This window comes from Sinocyclocheilus anshuiensis, unplaced genomic scaffold, assembly GCF_001515605.1.
Source record: "Sinocyclocheilus anshuiensis isolate Anshui unplaced genomic scaffold, SAMN03320099.WGS_v1.1 scaffold155, whole genome shotgun sequence".
Classification (NCBI taxonomy): Eukaryota; Metazoa; Chordata; class Actinopteri; order Cypriniformes; family Cyprinidae; genus Sinocyclocheilus; species Sinocyclocheilus anshuiensis.
Window position 1 is genome coordinate 895,766 of NW_015549572.1, and position 23,308 is coordinate 919,073.

Below are 23,308 nucleotides of genomic sequence, written 5' to 3' on the forward strand. Positions count from 1 at the left end.
AGTTTATTCTGATTTTCACGGTGATACAGTACAAGCCCATTACCTACAATGACTATGTATACCCCAGCTGGTCATTGGTCATTGGGTTTGTCATGGCTTTGTCTTCAGTCATCTGTATACCTATCTATGCTCTGTTCAAGATTGCTGTGTCTGAAGGATCCACATTTTTAGAGGTAAGATGTGTTCTGCTTAAAGAGCTGTCATCGGCACCTTAAAGGGATAGTTCACCCAAAAATGAAAATCTGTCATTAATTACTCACCCTCATGTCGTTCCAAACACGTAAGACCTGCGTTCATCTTTGGAACACAAATGAAGATATTTTTAATGAAATCCGAGAACTTTCTGACCTGGCATAGACAGCAATGTAACTGACATGTTCAAGGCCCAGAAAGGCAGTAAGGACATCGTTAAGAATAATTTTTGCGCACAAAGAAAACAAAAATAACGACTTTATTCAACATTTTTTCTCTTTCCTGTCAAGTCTCCGCTGTGCGTTCAGGCGAGTACTACGACGCATGCGTGTGATGCTGCTGACACAGGAACCGGCGTTCTGACGTAGAACCGGGATGCGCAGCACCTCGTTTACAAGCAGAAGATGACGCACGCTGTACATAAAACAGTCTTCGTAAACATGTCTGAAGATTTCGATAGAGAGGATGGTTAGGGTTAGGGAACTAGGATATACAGACGATGAACTAAGAGAGATGGATGTTCTATTTCAGAACGCCAGCTCCTGTGTCAGCGGCATCACACGCATCCGTCGTGGTACGTGCATCAGGGACTTACACGGGAAAAGAAGAAATAGTTGAATAAAGTCGTTATTTGGGGTTTATAACAAAAATTATTCTCTTAGCTTCGTAAAATTATGGTTAAACCACTGATGTCACATGCACTATTTTAACAATTTCCTTACTACCTTTCTGGGCCTTGAACGTGGTAGTTGCGTTGCTGTCTATGCAGGGTCAGAAAGCTCAGAATTTTCATTTTTGGGTGAACTATCCCTTTAAAACTTGCTTCCGCAGTTGTTTTAATGTATTGTACCATCTTCCGATGCAGCATGACTTCATTATTACTTAATCTTTAATGTTTTGTTTATTCTGGATGTTTTGCACAGACATAACATTATTTTCTGTACTAATTTGGAAAATGTCGGAGCAGCCAGAGCATTGCGCCACCTATAGTATTGGAGTAAATTTCCTCTTTGTTAATGCCATTGAATATTTGGTCTGCTTTTTACGTTTTGTTTTTGGTGTAAATATGCCTTAAGAAAAAAAGTGAATCATGGTAACAACTACTATTTTCCTGAAAAATTATCTAGTTTTAGCTTTAAAATATGTCAATCCTACATTAAAACAGTTGATAAATCGACTCTTACCTCTGCAGCGTTTGAAGAACTCCGTGAAGCCTGACCCAGACTGGGGCCCGGCTCTCCAGGAGCACCGCAAGGGCCGATACGCCACTACAGGCCCTGAGTCAGTGGAGGTGTGCCCTCTCAAAGAAGACCTGAAGGATGAGGGTAAAGAGAAACTCAAGGAGAAAGAGGATGAGATCGGTTTGACCATCCCAGGAAGCAACGGCTCCACATTAAACCCCTCACCAAGCGCATAGAGGAGCCCCTCCCCACCCTCCCCCCAGGACGGTTCCCATTCCCACACTGCGGGACAGGCCACTCTCGCTGGAGACCTTTACATATTGTAAGGGCTTTATGAAATCTAACCTCTAGAGAAATTGGTTGTCATCCAAAACCTTTTTCTTTTTGTTCACTTAATTTAATACTGCAGTTTTTTTTTTTTTTTTAAAGACAAGAAAAAAGACATGTTCATATACAAGAGGTGTTTGCATACACGCAGTGTGTATATAGCGCATTGTACAATATTTTCACTCTGTGTTGAGTAGTCTGGAAATGTGACTGTAGCGGCAGCAGAAGCTACAGTGGGACTTGGCTCGTGTGTATAGTGGTGGCAGTGCTGGTCAGGTTTAATAGCTGAAGACCAAATATTCTTTGTGGCAATGTTGTAATGGCACTGTTAAATGGAGTGTTAATTTCAGTTTCTGTTTTGTACCCATTTTCTTGTTTGGGGACCATCTCATTCATGAGCCAATATGGGGTTTTCAATGGCCAATGTTGGTGTCTGAGAGCAGGGTGGCTGATGGTCAGTGTAATACCAGTACATGATATAATGCATGTTAAATGACCTTTTAACACCATAATAACTCAAAATCCACCTAAAACTACAAAACAGAACGTATATTATCCATTGACTAGATTTCCAGTCAATTTTGGAGCTAACACTTTTGTTAACTGGCCAAGTAGACTGGCTGATACCGATAAATAAGCATAGACCAAGAGAATATCAAATTGATTTCCATTTAAGTGAGGGCACAAATACAAAACAAAGGATATTTGGTCTTAAGCTCTTACTGACTGAGGTATCTGGACCGAGGCATATAACTTCTCAAGCCCATTCTCAGGGTTACAAACAGGGTTGTTTTTTGCAAAACATTTTCCAACACCTTGAGATGATTTATTGCTGATGTTTGACATGTTTGACATGAAGGAGAGGGGTTTTCATGTAGGAACTTCCACATGAAATGCCAAATCTGTCTAGTCTTCCGGGCATCTCGGGCCGAGGCATCTCCTGAGCGAGGGGAGCATGTGTGCGATAACAGAAGCAGCTAGTTCCTCATTAGATTCAGTACTGTAGTATGCACACTAACCCCGCTCTACACGGAAAAAGAGGCATGTTACCAAAAACATGTGCACAGGCCTTTGTGTTCTGATTTAGTTGGTATGTTTGTGTGTATTTTTTGTTGTCTATGTGTGTTAAGAGACTTGAACTGGTGAGTATGTGTCATTTAAAGGCATCTGGCTGTGCTGAGCTGAACGGTCGTGTCATCGAACACTGAAAAAAGAGGTAACTCAAGGTTGCATGTGGAATGGCCAGAAGTAAACGTAGCATCAGTCAAAAATCACTGTGGTTAGTTAGTGAAATCGTTGGGTAAGTCAGCTTTTTTGGCCTAGTATTTTAAAACATTAAATAGACTTGCTAGACAAATAAAAGTTCAAACTATCCAATTTTTACAATAGAAACCACAGCATTTTATGGTAATGTGGTGCATTCTGTTTCGTTCTGGTTTTGTAGAGAGGGGATATACTGGTATGGAGAATTTTGGTCATATTGTTGGTATGGCTAGATGCCGCATATCATTTCATTTCAGTGATGTTTCAACGAGGCCCCTTTACTTATGATGCATACGGTTGTAGTGGAACATATACTTGGATGAAGAGTCCTGGTTACACTGTGAATTTGTCTGGGATGTCGCCTGACGCCTTTTAACAGGGAGTCTGGCTATGCAGCTGCTAATGTGCTGACGCATCACGTATTGAGACTTCTGATTAAACAGTGAATCTCTGTATATAGTCAAGACAAAATAGTTTATTTGGTATTTCTCTCCTGTGTTGTGCGAGGAGAAATGCAATATGTGACGTGCTCCTTCATTTTGAGTCGGAATGAGGCAAAGAAATGCTTTGTTGCATTAGTTTTGATAATACAAAGTTTGATAATACAAAGTCTCAGCTTTCAAATTAGCTTAATTTAATTATGAAATTCGAACGTGTCATTTTGATGTCATAAGCTATGTTTCCATCGCCCTATTTTAATGCGCATTTTGAAGTATCGCAGGAGAAACGAGTGATGGAAACGCCAAATTTCTAATAAAAACCCCTTAATTCGCAAAAAAGTTTTTACGCTCGCTTGAGGTTGTTTTTGACTTGTGCGAAAAAGGGTTAATGTGAAGAATGGGAGACGGAAATGCATTTTGCGAATAAATTCCTCCAAGCGCATCAAAAAAGTCATGTGACTGCGCTATGGGACAGCAAATCCTGACTAACCAGTGGACCGATATCATTCCACAGCATCTGAAATGTCGTTATGGTCATTCGGAAATGCCCGAGCAAAGTCTGTCATCAAAGTATTTCTGGTATAATTGCCTACCAGAAATGTCTTACATGACTGCGTTCCCAAACAGCAGCATCCGCCTCCGAAAGCAATGACCGCATTCATTGTGTTTCGTCTGTTCGCTCTGAGGCACAAGTAATTTATTATATATGAAAATTATTATATTCAGTAGCTTCTCCTACTTTTCTTAGTGATTTATATCAGGAAGTGACTGTTTTGTTCTCTTTGACTCGTTGGATGGAAACGGTGCTTGTTCGCAAATGTTTTATGCTATATTTCAATTTTGCGCATAAGTTAAATTCGCAGCTTTGGATGGAAACCCAGCTACTGATCGCTAAAGCTGCCTCAGTTTAAAGGCCGAGTGGCGCGCAAGCGAACAGATCATCTCTTTTTCTTTACTACTAGTTATAGCACAAAAAAAACAAATGAACATCAGAAGGTATTTTGAAAGATGCAGTACAACTAAATTTGTCGTCTATCATGTAATCGTGTTTCAGTTGCAGAAAGACGTGAATTAAACAGCTTGTGAACAACATTACGTGACGTTACCTTTACCTCAGGAAAGTCATTGTGTCCATTGCTAAAAAAAAGCTTAGAGAAGAGCATATTAGTAAAATCGTAAATATATGCACTGTAAACACATGTAATTGATGTCTTATTTAAAGTAAGCTTGACTAAATCTCCAGATTCTATCAAAAATGTCTGAGAATTGTTTGGAATTTAGATGTCATTTTCTCACAAGTTTTTATGACAGCACCATTTAATTAGATTTCCACAACGGATCATAAACAATTATGTTTTTGAAAGTTTTTTTATATTTGTTTGAGATCTTTGTCTGAATAAAACTCTTTGGGCCAAAATGACTTAAAATGATGGAGCAGGTCACAGATAAAGTCAGTATTCAAAAACCTGATGGCATAATAGTCTGCGTCATTGCTATTTGTACATTTTATTAATCTTTGCATGAAGGTATGATATATATATATATGTTTAAGATTTTATCCAAAAATATACAAAACACAATCTAACTTTAAGAAGTAAGGAAAAAAGAGAAGAATTAAAGTAACCCTGCTGCCTAACAGGAGGTATCAGACACTCAGGGGAGTAGTTAGAGGTTCATTGGTCTTAGCACAACCGTACCTGCAGGTCACAAACTCTAGCTTTTCCTCTGTTAGACAGTTAGTGCAGTAGATGAGAGCAGCAGTTTAGGTGACGTGAGACTAACAGCACTTTTATTTACTGGTTCACTTTAGCTGGCTACGTGCGCAGTAGCTACAGTATGATTAATCGCTGTCGGAAATGTGAATGCACAAGATTGAAGCCCTCTCAATTTTCTGATGTGTGGTCCTCAGACCTTGAACGTGGCATGAAGACCATGTGTCTGTCTCTAGATACTGCGATGTGAACAGACCTGGATTTTGACCTTGACATGCAAACTCTTTTTAACAATAGACTCGTTATGCATCAGTGCCGTTCTTGCACTGTTCCCCACCTCTCTCCGTTGTACAGTAATGTAAAAAAAGACAAAATCTCAACTGATGTGTATGTTTGTGTTTTCTGTTTTTATCAGTGTGGGTTGCTGTTGTGGGGTTTATTTGTAGTTGTTTTTACTTTTTCTTATTGTAACGTAGCTAATGTTATGTGTACAGAGTGTTCTGTGTAGTGGACGTTCAACTGCTGAGTCAAACCTAGTTCATGTTAGTGTCACTATTGATGTCGTAATTTTAATCAGTATGTAATTATCCGTTTTTGCCATTTAACAAGCAGAATCTACCTTTGTAAGAGATTTTTCCTTTTTATTTTTATAGTACTAAAACTGTATTTTACCATCAGTTGTAATCATTTTTAGCTGTTCAGTGACACTACATTTTTTCGCCCCCTAAACCTCCTCAAGCCAGCTGATCTCAAACTCATTGCCAAACTAAAGCTTTTTACTGAAACTGCTTTTTTCATCAGCATCTGGTCAAACAGAAATCGTTTATTGATGAAGAAGGACACAGTCTAAAGCCAACAATGTTATATGTTCATCTCAGTATTGTACACAAGTGTATTTGTAGTGCTGCAAACCCTTTAAGAACATTACTGTCAACCTGTGATCCAGTTTCATGTATTATGCACAATGTAAAGGAAATGGAGAAAGCAAATTTGATTACCTGGAAAGAATGTTTTAACACTTTGAATATTTTTGAAATGCATTTAAAACGATCAAAATTGAATAACGGAATTGTATTTGGGTATATTAAGAAATTTAAATGGACTTTGCTCCTAATTTGGCCTGGATATTTCTAAGTGTAAATTTAATTGTGACGGCATACACCTTAAAACAAATATTAGAATTTGGTGGAAAATATGAACACAAATACCTCTAGGTCCAAGATGGAAATATCCATTGAGCACAGGTTTATTGCTGTATTAATTAAAACTATAAACAGAATCAGCATATCTCAGTTGAAACTGAATTTTTTTGGTTAATGTCAACAGTATCATGTATTTTCATGTTGTTACGACACTTTAAAAATATGTTTGAAAGTAGCAGAAAATAATGCAAAAATTAAAACCTTTCTCTCCCATGTCCTGCATCCTAAAAGAAGCGATGTCTTTACAATAGTGTGTGTACTTCAGTGCTCATGGCAATATAAAACTGAAGTAGAATGACAAGCACAATGACGTGAGCTCAGTACTTTATCAAACATACAGTATCTAACCATGTGTCTTTTCAATTTTAGGGCCAAACAGCATTGAAATTGTCTTAGTCGTGTCAGCTGTAAACTGTTCAATTTGAAATGGTAAATAAAGTTTATTTTAAAGATCAGATTGTGGTTTGTGTTTTATCGCTGTGGGTTTTTTCCTATGTACATTGAACAGTTTAAATGTCTGACAGTGACAGTGAAGAGCAGCATACAGTGATTCTCACAGAGAACTGAGCAGTCGGTCAGGCTGAGGAAGACATAGATGTCTGCTCCCCCTCTGTCCCCTGCTGGCTGTTCTCTGCACTGCAGGAGGAGCGGGCTGGAGACAGACTAGGTCACTATTTTTAGTCACCTCCATCTTTAGGAATAAGTCTTTCACAGAACTGGATGCTTTGACTGAGGCTGCTGGAACTAGTCTGAAGGTTGAAGCCCTTAGTGAATTTGCTCTGTACTTGCACTCTTTGTCCCCTTGTTCCAAAGCAGACATAGGGATCGTGGATTGAGCACTTGAGCTCATTAGTGGCGGATCACTCCTGATGTGGTTTAGGTCTCTGGGTGGACATGGTTTCAAATAGGAAACTGTTGAGTTTAATGGTTTCGGTCCTTCCAAACAATTTGCAGAGCGAGCAGGTTTGCATGTCTCCCTATAAAAGAAAACAATATATATATATATATGTATATATAGCCTAGACATACATTTTTTTAATGTACACACACACGCACGCACACACATTCCAAAAGAGCATTGGATCAGCTACATGACTTTGCATTTTTCTCAAGACAGATACAAAGACTTATTCTAGAAAGCTGATCTGACCTTATGTGGATGTGTGGGTTTCTGGTACTCTGATTATTTGTGTTGTTGGTTATTAAACTCTGTTCGTTCAGATTCCTCTGAATGAGTCTCCGTTCTTCTTTGAGCTCTGAAAGCCAAAAGAGAAAACAAGAAATCAGTGTTAGGTAGCCTGCTTCACCACAAACCTTTTTACAATCACCTTGGGAAAAAATTCAATTCTATTAAAAAAGAAAGAGAATTCTGCTTTGTTACTTTCATTGATAAGCATTCTGGTCTGAGCAGATTGACCTTTGTAGATTGAAGATTGTAATCTTGCTTACTGAAAAACTGTGCTTATGAGTGGTTGGAAAATCATTTTTCTTTGAGATGGCATAATTACCGATTTATCTTGTTTACTTAAGTTTTTTAAAGAAAGAGTTCTTGTCTATACAATCTAAAGAAACTGCACATCACACATGGGCTGACAGTTTTTCATCAGCCAAAGGAGTTAAACAGGAAAAAGTGCTTCAGTGGTGAACCACTAGATGGTGGTGATACACAATTCAAAAGGCCACTTCACATCTGGAGAATTGTAAAGGGTTATAACAAGATGATTTAATGGTCATTATGATGTAATGTTTATTAGGAAAAATGATGCAGTAGGACGGCTCAACAAAAGAGACTGCAGGGCATAGTTGAGTATGCAGTCTTGTTTTAGTTCAGTCTGTCAGTAGGCTTTTGTCTAAAACAGAATTGCATGAAAACTCTTAATGATTAATAATCACATACCTGCTACACTGGGTTCTGGAGATACAGGTTCTGTCTGAGCACTGGCTCTCTCAGTCTCAAGGTTTTCCTGTGATAAAACACATCAAAACAAGTCAAAGGATTTCTACTCCCACCATGATACTTTCATTTTCTCCACTAAGTTTTAAGGCAGAGTTTGCTGGTTTAAAGTCTCCCAGCCTGGCCATGCTGGTGTTTAGCTGAGTCTTCTAAAACCAGTCAACAGACCACCCTGTGAGAGCAGCAAAACAGCAAACCATCTTAAGATGGTTGGTTTATTTTAAGATTTCCTTGCTACAGTGTAATTACACATTTAAGTACTGAGCATTAACTACATGTGCTTACTATATGGTACTATACTTACTATAATCTATTGTTATTATAATAGTAAGTACATGTAACGTGAAACACCTTAAAATACAGTGTTACCTTTTTTTTGTGTACACAAAAGACAAACTGCAAGTTTTTGTTGTTGTTTTAAAGAAATTAAAATTTTTATGCAGCAAGGACACATTAAATTGATCAACAGTGACAGTAAAGACTTTCTATTTATCAAAGAATCCTGAAAACATGTATCATGGATTCCAAAAAGACTAAGCAGCACAACTATTTACAACATTGATAATAATAAAAAAATAGTTTTTTTTTTCTTGAGCACAAAATAAGCATATTAGAATGATTTCTGAAGGATCATGTGATACTGAAGACTGGAGTAATGATGATGAATATTCAGCTTTGCATCACAGGAATAAATTACATTCTAAAATATATCAAAATAGAAAATATTTAAAAGTGAAATATTTCACAATATTACTTTTTACTGTATTTGTTATGAAATAAATGTAGCTTCTATTAACAAAAGAGACTTAAAGTAGAAAATCTTAGTAACTGAAGTTATCTTAGTCACAAGAAGTTTCTGTGAATTTTGATGCTTTTTTATAAAAATATAACCCGTTTATTATTATGACTGACAATTCAATCAAAATCCATTAGAATATATGGCCGAATTGCTTTACAGATAAAAAAAAAAAAGATGAATGAAATTCAGAATGGAAAAAGTGACAGATTTAGTCCGGCTTTGTCTTTCAAGCGTCATTATAATTGTGTGGTTGAAGCAGACCCAGAGCTCACACTGCACTAAATGATTTCACAGCACTGCTCCACTGAGACTGAGCTCTTAAAACTGAACTCCAAACCACATGCTTTCGCTGCAAAGCCATGGATCTCCGTTAGCCCACATGTTATATGGCAGGGAGTACTATTATTACACCAATCTGCCTGCTGCCTCGGTTTATTTCGCCTCGGAGTCTCTGCTATATCATGTAGAGTCATGCTTACTGTCCAGCACATGCATTATACTCTCATCCTTTTAAATGAAACAAAAACAAACAGAGCTCCGCTCTCTGAGGAGAGCGCCCTCACTATTCATTTTAGCCCTTGCGGTCTGTGGGCAGCGGGAGAAACCCCAGAATCCAGCTGGAAAAGAAATAGCACAGCCACAGTTATGAGGCCAGTCACTGAAATCTAAGAGCAGAGGAAGGCAGGATGCCCACTGACACACTCCCTCCACACTCAGTATGGCCAAGAGTCAGATGAGTGGATGTCTGTGGGACAGGGCTATTATCGCTAGGGGCGTAGTTTGTGGGGGGGATATAACCCCCCCAATAACCAAATCTAGCAAGTACAACCCCCCCATTATTTATACCATGGTTAATGGAAACCTAGAATCAGGCTATTAATTCATTATTTGAATCACGCCTTCGGCGCTTTTATAAGCGATAACCTTACTTACGAACCGAACACAGCAGTTCATAAACCTTATGAATGAGCATGACCCGGGACTCTACTAAAACAGTTCACACTTCAACTCCCGCAATGTTCAGACCAAAACTACGCCCTTGATTATCGCTAACTAAAATTAAAAAAAAAAAAAAATGACTTGAAATAAACACAAATGGTAACACTTTAGAATTGGGACCAATTCTCACTATTTGCTTATTAGCATTAAGATAATATTAAGATATTGGCTGTTTATTAGTACTTATAAAGCACATATTCTGCATGACCACATTCTACATCCCTAATTCTACCCAATACCTACATTTAACAACTACCTTACTATTAATAAACAGCAAATTAGGAGTTTATTGAGGCAAAAGTCATATAGTTAATGGTTTGTTAATAGCAACAATTGGACCTTAAATAAAAATTATTTCAGGTATAGTTGCCAAGGCATTTGATATTGAAGTACTTAAATGACTGAAACTAAATAAACCAACTTTAATTGAATAAAAACCACATATAAAAATGACCAAAACACAACAAAAAGACAAACTTTACAACTTCAAAAAACGTTTCTTTAAACAGAAAATAGAAAAACTCAAAATATTAACAAAAACTCTCTCATCAACACTGCTGTGGTAAATATGTAAATATTTCAAATTAAAACAAATTAAATTCATGATTTCATAAAGTTTTTCAGAGTTTACACCTAGTATAAGCAATGCATTGATCATTTTTACGTTAATTTTCCAGTCATTCATGATTATGTTTAATAATAATTTTACTCAAAATTGAACAAAAATATTTTAGAGCCTGACATTTAAAAAAAAAATCACGAGGTCTAAAGGGGGTCTACACATGAAAAATAGCCTTTTTGGCTAATTCTGGCACAGCCATGCTTATTAATGTGCATTGCCACTATAAACAAATAAACTAAACTAAACTAATGATTTAATTTCCATGACTTTTCCAGGTCTATCACACTTTCAAAATTCCCACATTTTTCCAAGACTATGGAAACACTGGTCTAGTGGTTCTTGTTGCAGGAAGACATTGTGAATTAGAAATATGATGTTAGTTTACGTCTTGATTTTTGGCTTATTTTAAAGCTGTTTTATTATTTTAAACAATTTAAAGCCATCCCGTGGCCCCATCTGTGCTGCGACCCCAGTGGGCCCCTGGTTGAAAAAAACTGGTCTAAATCAAACATTAAATTCTTGGCTGACACAAATATTCTGATTAACAGAGTTCAGATTAAACTGACTTCTCCCCAAAGACTATGTACGCCAGAGAATCTGTTTCATTTCTTCAGCATCAAATGTAATGGTAAATGTAACAGTACACATTCCAGTCCAGAGGGAACACTATGCCCTGGTTTTGCACTGTCAATAATGTGCCTGTCGATTTAGGTGAACTTCAAGAGCAGCGCAGTTTGATGAGACAAGTCATTTGTCTGTCCACCTCAAACGTGAAACTGCTGTGGGACATGACGTAATCACAGCCAATCAGAACATATGTGATGCTTAACGTGTAGCAGGATGAGATTTCACAGTGGGTGGTAGACTGGATTTGTACCGCATGTCAACTGTACGTGTCCAGTCGTCTGGATAGAATGCTTCAAATAGTGTGTTAAACAAAAACTAATCGTGCTCTCGTTTGCTTGGCATCTGTGGCTGAGCTCTGCACTTTTACAGAAGAGAAACTGAAGTTATGATGACGTGGTTCAGTAGAAACCTGAAGCTACTCTGACTGATTGAGAGGAGATCAGTGTTTGGCTGCATAGATGGAAAGCTTCCTGCACCAATCAGCTCTATCTTAAGGAGCTAGTTTAACATACGAGTTTCCAGATATACTAGAAATGCTCTGTGATCCATTATGAAAAACATGTATGATGGTATAGCTGATGCATGATTATCCATTTGCCAGCTGCATGTGTAACACATCAAAAGAAACAACTGTTCTTTACTTCACACGTTACATTAGTGTTCATAATGTGCAATTATAGAAGTACTTAGTGGTTCTGTACATAACTACACATTGTTATTAGTAGATATTTTCATTGTCATTGCTAAGCATAGAATTGCTTATTATTGTTCATATTTAGGCTCAGAGACCTGGATAAATTCTCTAATATTATAATAAACTCAAAACAAGACAAATCATGGCACATGACTGATACCTCAAATCGTGTTGTTTGCCTAGAAATGATTGGATCATTTTGATCTGTCAGATGATAAATGGGCAAAATATTTAAAACAACAGACATACACTGAAGGATAGACCAAAGTCATATCTGGACACCAGTCATTGAGACTTGGAGGAGTGCTTTTAAAACTAAAAAATTACAAATCAGTTCAAATATTTTGAAATAATTCAAAATATCAGATGAAAAAGCTCATACGTATGAAAATTGAAAGAAAAGAACAATTAACATAAAAGAAAATAGAAAATTAGAAATAAAATACATTTAAATTGAAGTACTAAAATTACTGAAACAAAAATTGAAATTAAAGTAAGTTTAAGCTAAATAAAAAAAATAAATAAAACAAAAGCAAATAATAAAATGACTAAATCCTAAACTAAAATGAAAGATTAAATAATATGAAAAAAAAAAAGCTAATTCAAAATATTATCAAAAACTATAATAGTATATAAATAATACTACAAAACACTGACCCTAGCAACCAATAACAACACTGTAGCATCATGGCAGTGATTTTTGCACTCACCAAATAAAAATACAGTTGAGATTACTATAGTAGGAAATGACACTAACTTGGACACTGTAATGTAAAGTGCTACATTTTTTCTCTTAATTAAAATATAAGGGCAGCTCTCTCATTCCCAAAGGCAGAAACGTAAGGAGAGTCAATATACAAATTTGCTCTGCATTTTTCAGTTGCACCAAGCTGAGATAATTGAAAACAATTAATAAGCAGTTTGTTTAATCAGCAAAAGCAGTTCTAGTGTTACAACAATCAGACTTGGGTTTGGAGAACTGCTGTATTAATGAACTATGATCTGCACTAGACTTATGAGGAGGAAACTTGCTTTAATATTTTGCAATACATCTTTCCCAATAAAGAAAATGGAGCAGCTCAGAAGGGAAATCTGATCATTGATCATCTAAAAAGCGATAATCTATGCAGAAACCACAAAACCCGGCCAAACTCTGTGCTCAGAGGAATTGTTTTGTTTTTTCATATTATTCTGCCTTCCCAATGCAGAATCAATAAATGCAATCAAAACCAGTATTTATTGGAAATATGAGTCCTTACCTGCAGGACCTGCACGTCTCTTTTCAGTGCTTCAGATTCTTCAGTTATGACTGACCTGTCAATCAAACAAGACCTTCTATTATAAGTCTAAATACGTAGTCTAAATCGACAGACTTTAAGTGGATTGGGAAAAATATAAACAAACAAAAAAGCCATAATTTTAAGTGGTATTAAAAATAAAATTCAAATAATTATGTTCATAATGGCAACCATAAATAACTATCTACATTCTACTCCATTATGGACTGCTATGAAATAGGGGACTGCTTCTCATTTAAGTACTTCATACAAAACATGACATCTTCAATTACACTTAAACAAGTGAAATAAGTAAAAATAGTTTTTATCTGAACTGGACACTGCACCGAGAACTCTTTTCCAGATAAGTGGGGACTGAAAATTGGCCTACTTCTCTGTTACATAACTTTTGTAGTCACTTAAACTCCCTTCACTTTTCTTTTAAGGCCAAGGAATCTTACATATGTCGGGGTCTGGTATTCATTTGCTCACAATGAGGTCTTTTGTTCTGATGGAGGGCTAGATCGGGCTGCTCGCTTCAGTTCCCCTCCCTCTATCTCAAAACCCTGCTGCCCCGCTGAGCAGGACTTACTGTTAGCATTCCTCTTGGCTGGGTGGAGAAGGAGAGGATGGGAGGTAGGGAAGAGAGAGTGGTAAAGAGTTGAGTGAGGGGTCTGAAGAGTAAAAGGGAAGAGCTCTGGAAAGTTGGACTGAAAGAGACGGGCTTAAGGACAGAGTGAGAGAGGAACTTCAAGAGGGTCTCTCTTCCCTTGTAAGATGTACTGAGGCCAGGGGCGGACTGGCCATCGGGAGCACCGGGACATTTCCCGGTGGCCTGATGGTCATTCTGGCCTGCCGGCTGCCGCTGTGCAGTCGATCAGGCTGCATTGGTAATGCAACAGACGGAGCTGCAAACATGCAGGGACAATACAAAGGTTTCTCTGCATTGCTCACAGAAGCATCACCTAACCAAGTGCACATATGGTGTTACTCACATGTCCTCAACCTTGTTCTAGCTGACACTACAGGGGTTGTTGTGGCAAGTGAGTCCCTTTTCTCACTACTGAATGACATTGCAGTGTTCATTCGTGATTCCTACAAGCGCATGAAGCTATGGGAGGAAAACAGTGAGGACAAGAGACACAGAAGGCTTGGTGTAATCAGTGAAACACGCTGGTGGGCCAAAGATGAGGCCTTGAGGAAAGTATTTGGAAGGTTTGCAAAGCCTGACCATGCACTTTACACAGATCTGGTCATCACTATGGAAAAAATTGAAAAGGATGTGACCATGAAACCTGTCATCCGAAATAAGGCCCAAGGGTACAAGGCTGCATAAATTCAAACCTTTAGTTTATATAAATAAAATTATATATATATATTTTATTTATATAAACTAAATATCTAAATATAGATAATAAATATCTATTTTGATAAAAATAGATAATAAATACATTATAACTTCATAAAATAATGTGAACTAATTAATTAACTATTTCATTAATTTCAAATGAACTAATTTTGTAGCCAATTTAAATTCAAGCATTTAAGCTTAGGACTTCAGATGAAAAGCTTTTTAAGATCAAGAGAAACTAGTTCAGTCAAGTGTGTCCAAACATTTGACTGGTAGCATATGTATGAGCTTACAAACAACCTTAAATTCAAAATGTAGACGGTGATTTTGAACCAGTAGTAGGTAATATAATCCTCGATGAAGGTGTGTGTGAGCATGAGCAGACTTGGAAAGAGGCAAAAAGCAAGGACGGTGAGGCAGTCCAACACTCTATTCTCACAACAGCATGTTTGCACAAGAAGGAGCGTGTCTGGTCTGCATCCACAGTCAGCATGAGCACATGTTGAGCAAAGAAGGGAGAATTCTGCCCTGAGGAATGTGTGTTCCACAATATTAACTTCACTGCACAACAGGATCAAACTGCAAACGGACAATCTTGCTGGCTAAAAAGTCATTACATTATGTACATGGCCTTGGGTGTAAACAAATGATTCCAATATTGTCTGCTTGATAAAAAGTAATTGCATTTGTTGTATGCATGGAATTAGGTCTGACATTTTACTGTGTTGTTCATAGTTTTCATAATAAGCTCAAAGCAATCCTCAGTTATAATAGCATTTACTCGCACTCTGGGTGACTTCCATTTCTGTGCTCTACTCACTCCAAAGGGCAGAGCACTTGAAGTGAGCTTTCTGAAGGGTGCAGTGCATATACACTACCAGTCAAACGTTTTTGAACTGTAAGGTTTTTAATGTTTTTAAAGAAGTCTCTTATGCCCACCAAGCCTGCATTTATTTGATCAAAAGTACAGCAAAAACAGTCAAGTTTTAAAATATTTGTACTATTTCAAATAACTGTTTTCTATTTGAATATATTTTCAAATGTAATTTATTCCTGTGATTTCAAAGCTGAATATTTGTCTTTGGTGTGGTAGTATAGATGGTGTATTCCTAGTGAGTTTTTGAGGGTTTATTTATTTATCCATTCATATTATGTATGGTAGTCTACCTGTTACATCAACTAACAGGGTTAGCCTACAAGTTTAGCAGTCTGGTGGACACATGAATTGGGTGGTGGTGACTGCAGCAACAGAGGTGGCCTGGGGTGGAGTCAAATTCCCGGCCTGATTTACTGTCCCAGTCCGCCACTGACTGAGGCTGTACGAAATGGTCATATTAGTAATTAAAAGCACATGGTATTTAATAAATAAATAAATACAAATAATGAATATTATTTAATATTGTTAAATACTTATTCCACAAAACGTTATTAATTTATTATAAAATGTAATACATTTTATTAAATAAAAATAAATAAATTAAAACCTTTAGTGTATTTTATATATATCCTGTGATATCAAAGCTGAATTTTCAGCATCATTACTCCAGTCACGTGATCTTTCAGAAATCATTCTATTCTGATTTGCTGCTCAACAAAACATTTACTATTATGATGTTGAAAACAGTTGAGTAGATTTTTTTCAGGTGTCTTTGATGAATAGAAAGTTCAGAAGAACAGCATTTATCTGAAATAAAAAAATCTTATGTAACATTAAAAATGTCTTTATCATCACTTTTGATCAATTTAAAGAATCTTTGCTAAATAAAAGTATGAATTTCTTTAATTTCTCCAAGCTTTTGAATGGTATAGTGTATAATGTTATAAAAGCTTTTTACTTCAGATAAATGCTGATCTTTGGATATTTCTATTCATCAAAGAATTCTGAAAAAATGTACTTAACTGTTTTAAATATTGATAATAATAATAAATAAATAATAATGTTTCTTGAAAAGCAAATCAGCATATTAGAATGATTTCCGAAGGAGCATGTGACACTGAAGACTGGAGTAATGATGCTGAAAATTTAGCTTTGATCACAGGAATAAATTACATTTTAAAATATATTCAAATAGAAAGCAGTTATTTTAAATAGTAAAAATATTTCACAATATTACTGCTTTTGCTGTATTTTGGATCAAATAAATGCAGGCTTGGCAAGCAGAAGAGAATTCTTTAAAAAACATTAAAAATCTTACTGTTCAAAATCTTTTGACTGGTAGTGTAGCAACCAAGTTCGTTTGTTTGTAAGTTTGAGGTCAGTATAATTAAAATGTAGTTGACATGTAGTTGCAAAGTTGCTTATTTTATTAACTATAAGTAACTTAAATTGCAACTACATGTCAACTACCTGTAATTCAAGTCATTAGACAAATTATTGTCTGCTCAATATTTGCAAACACTTTATTTTGATGGCCCCCATAGATAAAAATGCAAATATGTAAGGAATATTTCCCGCTGATAAAATCTGAGTAGCTGATCATTTTAAACTCCCAGGTAAGATAAAGTACTTTTTTAAATAAACCGTGAGAATGCACCACCAAAGACAACAAGACAGCAACATTACTTCCTTAAAGTGACCACTTCGTAAAGTGATTCAGTTCCTCACTTTCATGTAAAGAGACCCTTCGAATAGTGTCCCTTCCCACAGTTCCCTCAACGGTGCAAAAATGTTCAGTTACTGACTAAAGAGAGTGCATGCCCTCACCTGAGATGGGACACAACCTCATCTATATGGGTGATGTTTAACTTGTGTCTTAAGGCCTTGATTTCTTCTTCACAGCTGGAGTGAGACGAGAGGCTGGAGACTGACCTGAAGAGAGTATTAATCAATATTATCAGTATTATTCATGAAGAAGTACACTCACAGATACATATTTCTGAAACACCAACCTGCTTCTAGTCTCGCTCAGACTTGATGGGGGTCTGGAAGGTGATTTGGTTTCACACCAGCTGCCTGGACTCCCTTGTCTCTGTGTGCTACTGCTGCCCAGTGCGTAACTCACGACACTAGGACTGTACTGGGCCATGACCTCCTCTTCATCCCTGAGACACATTTACTGACAGTGAGAATGGCAGAATGGTGAAAGTGGACAGTGCCAGCACAGTTTCACTGTGATCATCTACCACAGCGACTCCCAAACAGTGACTTGCCTTGTTAAAATTATAAAACAGAAACTTTGACTTGGATTTAATTTATAAATAAATGCACTGTTAGGTCTTTTTCAAGAAACTCGTGAAAGGCAAAATAGCTCAGGTGTCTCATTATGTAGAGAAGCTATTTGGAGAGTCTCTTTCTTCATAGTATTGATTTTTGTTCTTGTTTAAGAGTGCACTAAAAATGAACAAAGATGCTGAATTATATCCAAAATAATATCAATTGAGAGGAACACATTTCTGGTTTTGTGTCAAGCTTTATTAATGGCGCTATAGGGGTGCCTTCAACACATAAATTTGGGAAACACTAACCTAGCAAGCTGGTTTTACTTACTTAAAAGACTTCAGAATTTCTTGGAAGACATAACATTATTTATTCAAGACCTCATATGTCCATTCAAAACACAGCACTAATAATACAGCAGACTGTTGTACTGTTGAGAAAGTCAAGCAATTCTTACTTGCATAATAAACTTTGGCCTCTGGCCCTTAAAATACTAACACTACAATAAATAGAACAAGTGAAAGTACTCTATTGTAAGAAAACAGTTTGGGGTACAATTTTATTTCTAAAGGAATACAAAATGATAGATATAAATAAAGAAATTTCTATTTCTCTAATATCTATCTATCTATCTATCTATATATATATATATATATATATATAATTGCCTATCACAAATATTTTTTTTATCTCAAATAGTATATATATATATATATAATTGCCTATCACAAATATAATTTTTATTATCTCAAATAAAATAATTTTTATTTTTTTATTCTCAAAAAATAATAATTTTTATTATCTCAAATAGTAAGAACAGAATGTTGATATTTTAGTGAGAAATAAATTAGCTCTCTCAGTCCTTGCAGCAATATTAAAACTCTCAGACTTACTGAGTGCATGAGAGAGAATGAAGGCACAAGTGAACACTCAACAAGGGAGCAAAGGCCTTTTATCCTCAGCCAAGTTTTCTAACCATAAATCAAGCTTGGACTAGATGTTACAGTCTACTTTGAAATGTTATTGTAAACTAAACAAAGGTTTGCATTTGGAAATGCATTAAATCAACACATCTTAATTGAAGCTTAAATGTGTTAACAATTGCAGACTGCCAGCTTCAGTTTAGCCATCATTAACCATTTCCATTCAATCCTTTATAAACAACAAGAACTTTTTAACTACTTCCTTTTAAACTATTAATACAAACATATGAGGCAGAAGAGCTATATTACAGGAAAACATCTGAATAGCCAGAAATACAACAAAGATGAGGCAAGCAGATGGTCCTTTCTCACTCGCAGTCATTATTCAGACCGTAAAGCTGTGTATCACTTTCAGCACACCCCTGCTCACATCTTTCCCGCTTTCTTCTTTAGCACTGACAGGATACAGTTTACATCTTTGTGGGACTTTTGTAGCCTGATGAAAAGATCCAGAAGACGTTAACAAGCATCTCTGACTGAATGCGTGCGATACAAGCAGAGGTCTGACGCCCATCTCTGCTCGGCTCATATAGAGGGGACGTCCTGACAGGAACAGAGGCTACATTGTGGGTCCAGATCAGTAAGCAGCTTAGCGGTGTTCACAGAGGAGGGAGGAGACCCACTCCTGCCAACAAAGATGGCACAGAGGAGCCGCCACATCAAAAAGAGGAGAAAAGAAAAATCCCTCAGTGTATCGGAGTAAAAAAAGAGGCCCTTTCAAAACCGCCCCTCCATCTGCACTGATAAATGTACCTACATGTGAAATGCGCAGTGCACACAACTTTCACACAACAATCTCTTCCCAGCCTTCCTGCGCTGATTGTTGTGGTATCACTCTCCAGAGATTTAAGAACCTTCCTTTGGTCGGCTTTTAAAGTCTCAGCCGCTCGCAGTTCACACATGAACTAAGGTTCTCTTTCAATGCCCATTGAACGGAGGAGACCTAGCATAAAGAAACAGGTGCAGCACGACTCCATACAGCCACAACAAATCACACAGACAAGGACTTAGACCACACAGGAGGGAGGGGAGGCCATCAGGCGAGAGGGGGAAAAAGTGGCGCTAACTAGATCCATTAAATCAATTCCTTTCAAAAGCTTTCTTGCCCATTAAAACAGCATTGAGTCAACGGTTTCCTGCTTTGGCCAGCATCAGGTGGCGGGAAAGCTCCAAACCTGGAGCAATATGAAAGAGAAGTAATCCAGATTTGTCCTCAAAGCAGATCAACAGCTAAATGACGTCACCCGAGAAATTTGGCAACACACAAACAAAAGCTGAAATTGAAACCAAACAAGTTTACACCCCAACGCTCATATGCAACATTTGTTTCTGAGTGACCGGAGCCAATTTGTTTCAGCAATTTGAGAACGAATTAAAGTGTTTTTTTTTTCTTTTGGACTGTACTTGCCAAACACCTGCTCCTGATAAGCCATGGCTGAAAAGAGAGCTTTTTATCTTCTAAGAGTGAAGTATAAATCGGCCCAAAAAGTGATCTACAGCCTCTGAAAAGAATAATGTAAATTGTTAACCCATTAAATCCTCGCTAATAATGTGTTCTTTGTGATACAGTGATACATTAAAAACCTTTCAAAAGAAGACCTTGTGTAGACATTCTTTTCACTGTCTAGCTGGTTGCTGAGAGAAGATCGCCTCTCCTGCCTGACTGGTACCTGTAAATATCTTCTTCCTAGTGCATTGTTATATTAGACAGGGCGCCACAAAAAGCCTGTGTTGTAACAAAGAACCCTTAGAAGGACAAGCCACTAGGCAACAAATTGAAATGTAATCATAAATTGCTACAAATTTAAAGGCAAACAGAACGTGACCTGTCAAACAAACCAAGCATATTCTTTACTGCCAACGTAACTGATTCACTTAATTTTACTAAAACAATCCTTTTGTGATGTGTTCCTATGTCTGCTCTTTATCTTTAAAAGTCAATGATTTATCAGCAAGCATTCTTTAAAGCAATGCTACTTTACAAAAGCAAAGCCGTGACCTATGATCTCACTCCCAGTCCGCTGAAAAGAATACTTGGTCTTCATTAAGGTCAGAACATTCATTCGTCAAGTGAAGGAAAGCAATAATAACATGGGATCCTTAAAGGAGACTTAACAGCTGTAGATTTTCAAATGGAATATCTCATTTGGAATCTATTGAAAATGTTCATTTTAAAAATGACTATGAGTTACAGTTAATATTATAAGTAAAATAGTTACATCAAACCATTACTGCATTGTAGTGAGGCATGATAAATTGAACAGAATCTGTTTTTTTTAATTACCCATCATCCAAAGCTCCAAAAAACTGATAATTAATTAACACTGTTGAATAATCTTTAATGAATATAAAGATTATATCTAAAAATATCCACCCAAAGTCTCACAGAGTTATAATAGTTCATGTTAATTTTAATAGATATTAATTAATGTTTGAGGCTTGATGTCTGTCGGTGTAACAGTAGAGTATTAACAGTACTGTTCTAATGCTGTATCTTCCTCACCTGCCCTGTCTGGCTGCCTTCTCCCTCAGTGTGAGCAGCAACAACTGAATCTCTGCTTTTAGCAGCTCTTTAACAGCCGGGGGGTCAGCCAGAGGGAATATGGGGGCTTCTGGCCTGCTGCCCTTCTCTGAGCAACAGAGCTCCTTCCAAATCTTCTCCCACATCTCCACCTAGAACAGGTCAGCAGAGTAAAGTGTTACAGGAGAACGCTGTTTGGCTCAGCTTTGTATGAAATGCACTTTCCAAAATCCCTGTTACAAGCTGCTCTACAACTAGAGAAATGCAGCCAGTTGGTTAACATCCCATCACACGTGTCTCTAATCTCTGCTGAGTTGAAGAGAAATGTGCGCAAGAAACTGGAAATTTGAGGGAAAATCCATGTGTTATTCTCACAAATGCCCCACGCGAGGTGAAAAGCCAGAGAGGGAAATGAAAGCCTGTCACAGCCCTGGCAAACAATGTCTGCACTCTATTACCAATCTCCACTCCTGTCTTGGGAATTTCAAGTTTCCCTCGGACTCTGAAAATTCCCTTCAAAGCTTGTCGAAGGCAATGCAAGGCAGAGTAAAACCAGCTCCCTGAGTATTTGATCCTGCTCTGCCTGCATGAAACCAACTTCAAGCCTAAGTAACTCTGCTGAACACAGGCCAGCTTCTTCTTATTTCCACTGCAGCTTCTGCAGAACCAGGTTTGATGTGCAGAGCCACCAGAGAAACATTTCTGTGAGGATGCAGGCTTAAAAATGTAGGTGACCTAATGCAAACTTTGATACAAAAGAACATTTTTTCTTTTCTTGTTTATTCACTTTCATATTTTTATTGAATAAATGTTCTCAAGGATAAGCTCTGAGGCAAAAGAGAGACAGGGAGGGAGGAAAACTGACAGAGAAACAAGATTCTTAGTTTTGTTCTTTATTTGCGTCATATTAATTATAAACATTACTGGAATTCAAAAAAGGTTGCACTGAGAAAAATATAAAAACTGTATATTTTTACCGCCAGAATTACTGACAAGGTACGAAGCCCTTGGTTGCATTTGCTCAGACAATTCATTATCATGATCACTATTATTATTATTATTTGTGTTGATTTTTTAGCTTCAACACATTCAGAAGTCCTTATCTGGTGTGTCCATATGAACAGCAGAGGGGGTTTTAAACAGATGGTCATAAATCCTATTTAGTGTTTAGAGGAAGGAGGAATCACATACGTCTTTCAAAGACAAGTTTCCACCCACTATTTCCATATGCACATATCGCTGTGTGCATATAGTGAGAGCCTATGCAGTTTGTAAAAGAAAATTTATCTTCGAAAGAGTCGGATCTGAAACAAGTAAGGTTTGCATTCCATGCACTTAGGATCTGCGAGCTAATGCACTCTTGGGAGCTGTAATTCAAAACCGGTTTAAGGTTACACATCAGTGCATACTAGCTTACTTGCTCATGGAGACTTTTTCTAATTCAGTGCATAAAATTATAAAACACAAATGCATATGAATGCAGAGCACAAAACTGTATGGGCCTAACATTATCTAAAAAAAAGTATAGACTTACAAAGCACAAATGTTTAAAAGATTAAAAAAGCCAAACCCTAATCTAACTTAAACAAATAAATATATGCAGTCACCACCTCCAGGGATGTTTCCACTTGCCTTTCAAAAGGCAAATATAGGGACTGTATTAAACATCAAAAGGAGATGACATGAATTATGTAGTCTGGACCTTGCAGTTATTTTTTAAATTGTATGCCTACCATATATGTACTTTCAGCAAGTACTTGTTTTGTCTTGCCAGACAGTCTGATGCATAAATATGACTTACTTACCTCTGAATATAACTCTGCGTACGTATCAATCAGTGTTTCTCCCAGTACAGCTCGGATCTCAGGAAGCTCAGACGAGGAAACATTGTCCTTCACTAAATTCCACACAGATTGTTGGCGTTGGAAATTGTCCATGAGGCCTCTATTTCCTGAGCTGAGCACAAAAGCTCATCACTGGCGTGCATTCGGTTTGTCCATACTGGAG

At 37.1% G+C, this 23,308-nt stretch overlaps 2 protein-coding genes across 4 annotated transcripts in view; one reads left to right on the top strand and one right to left on the bottom strand.

Moving 5' to 3' along the window:
* Window positions 1–3,719, top strand: part of LOC107657455 (sodium- and chloride-dependent glycine transporter 1-like) — a 59,640-nt gene extending 55,921 nt beyond the window's left edge. For all 3 annotated transcript variants that reach the window (XM_016445547.1, XM_016445545.1, XM_016445548.1), the window contains 2 exons: window positions 3–173; window positions 1,385–3,719. In XM_016445547.1, the coding sequence (XP_016301033.1) occupies window positions 3–173; window positions 1,385–1,609 (396 nt within the window). In that variant the 3' untranslated portion in view covers window positions 1,610–3,719. The remainder of the gene's footprint in view (window positions 1–2; window positions 174–1,384) is intronic.
* A 2,116-nt stretch (window positions 3,720–5,835) lies between these two features.
* LOC107657456 (coiled-coil domain-containing protein 24-like) lies at window positions 5,836–23,308 on the bottom strand. The gene is made up of 8 exons (XM_016445549.1): window positions 23,107–23,308; window positions 21,284–21,453; window positions 17,530–17,682; window positions 17,345–17,449; window positions 13,272–13,326; window positions 8,215–8,281; window positions 7,468–7,573; window positions 5,836–7,294 (listed from the first exon to the last, which is right to left on the bottom strand). Exons 1-8 carry the CDS (start codon window positions 23,236–23,238, stop codon window positions 6,871–6,873), a joined length of 1,212 nt encoding a protein of 403 aa, XP_016301035.1. The 5' UTR covers window positions 23,239–23,308; the 3' UTR covers window positions 5,836–6,870.

Bases quoted from the DNA above. Each gene is read 5' to 3' on its own strand.
- LOC107657456 (XM_016445549.1), bottom strand. From the start codon at position 23,238: ATGGACAATTTCCAACGCCAACAATCTGTGTGGAATTTAGTGAAGGAC. The intron at 17,683-21,283 runs GTGAGGAAGATA...AATGTGTCTCAG, and splicing joins AAGGCAGCCAGACAGGGCAG to GGATGAAGAGGAGGTCATGG. The intron at 17,450-17,529 runs GTTGGTGTTTCA...TACTCTCTTCAG, and splicing joins CTGAGCGAGACTAGAAGCAG to GTCAGTCTCCAGCCTCTCGT.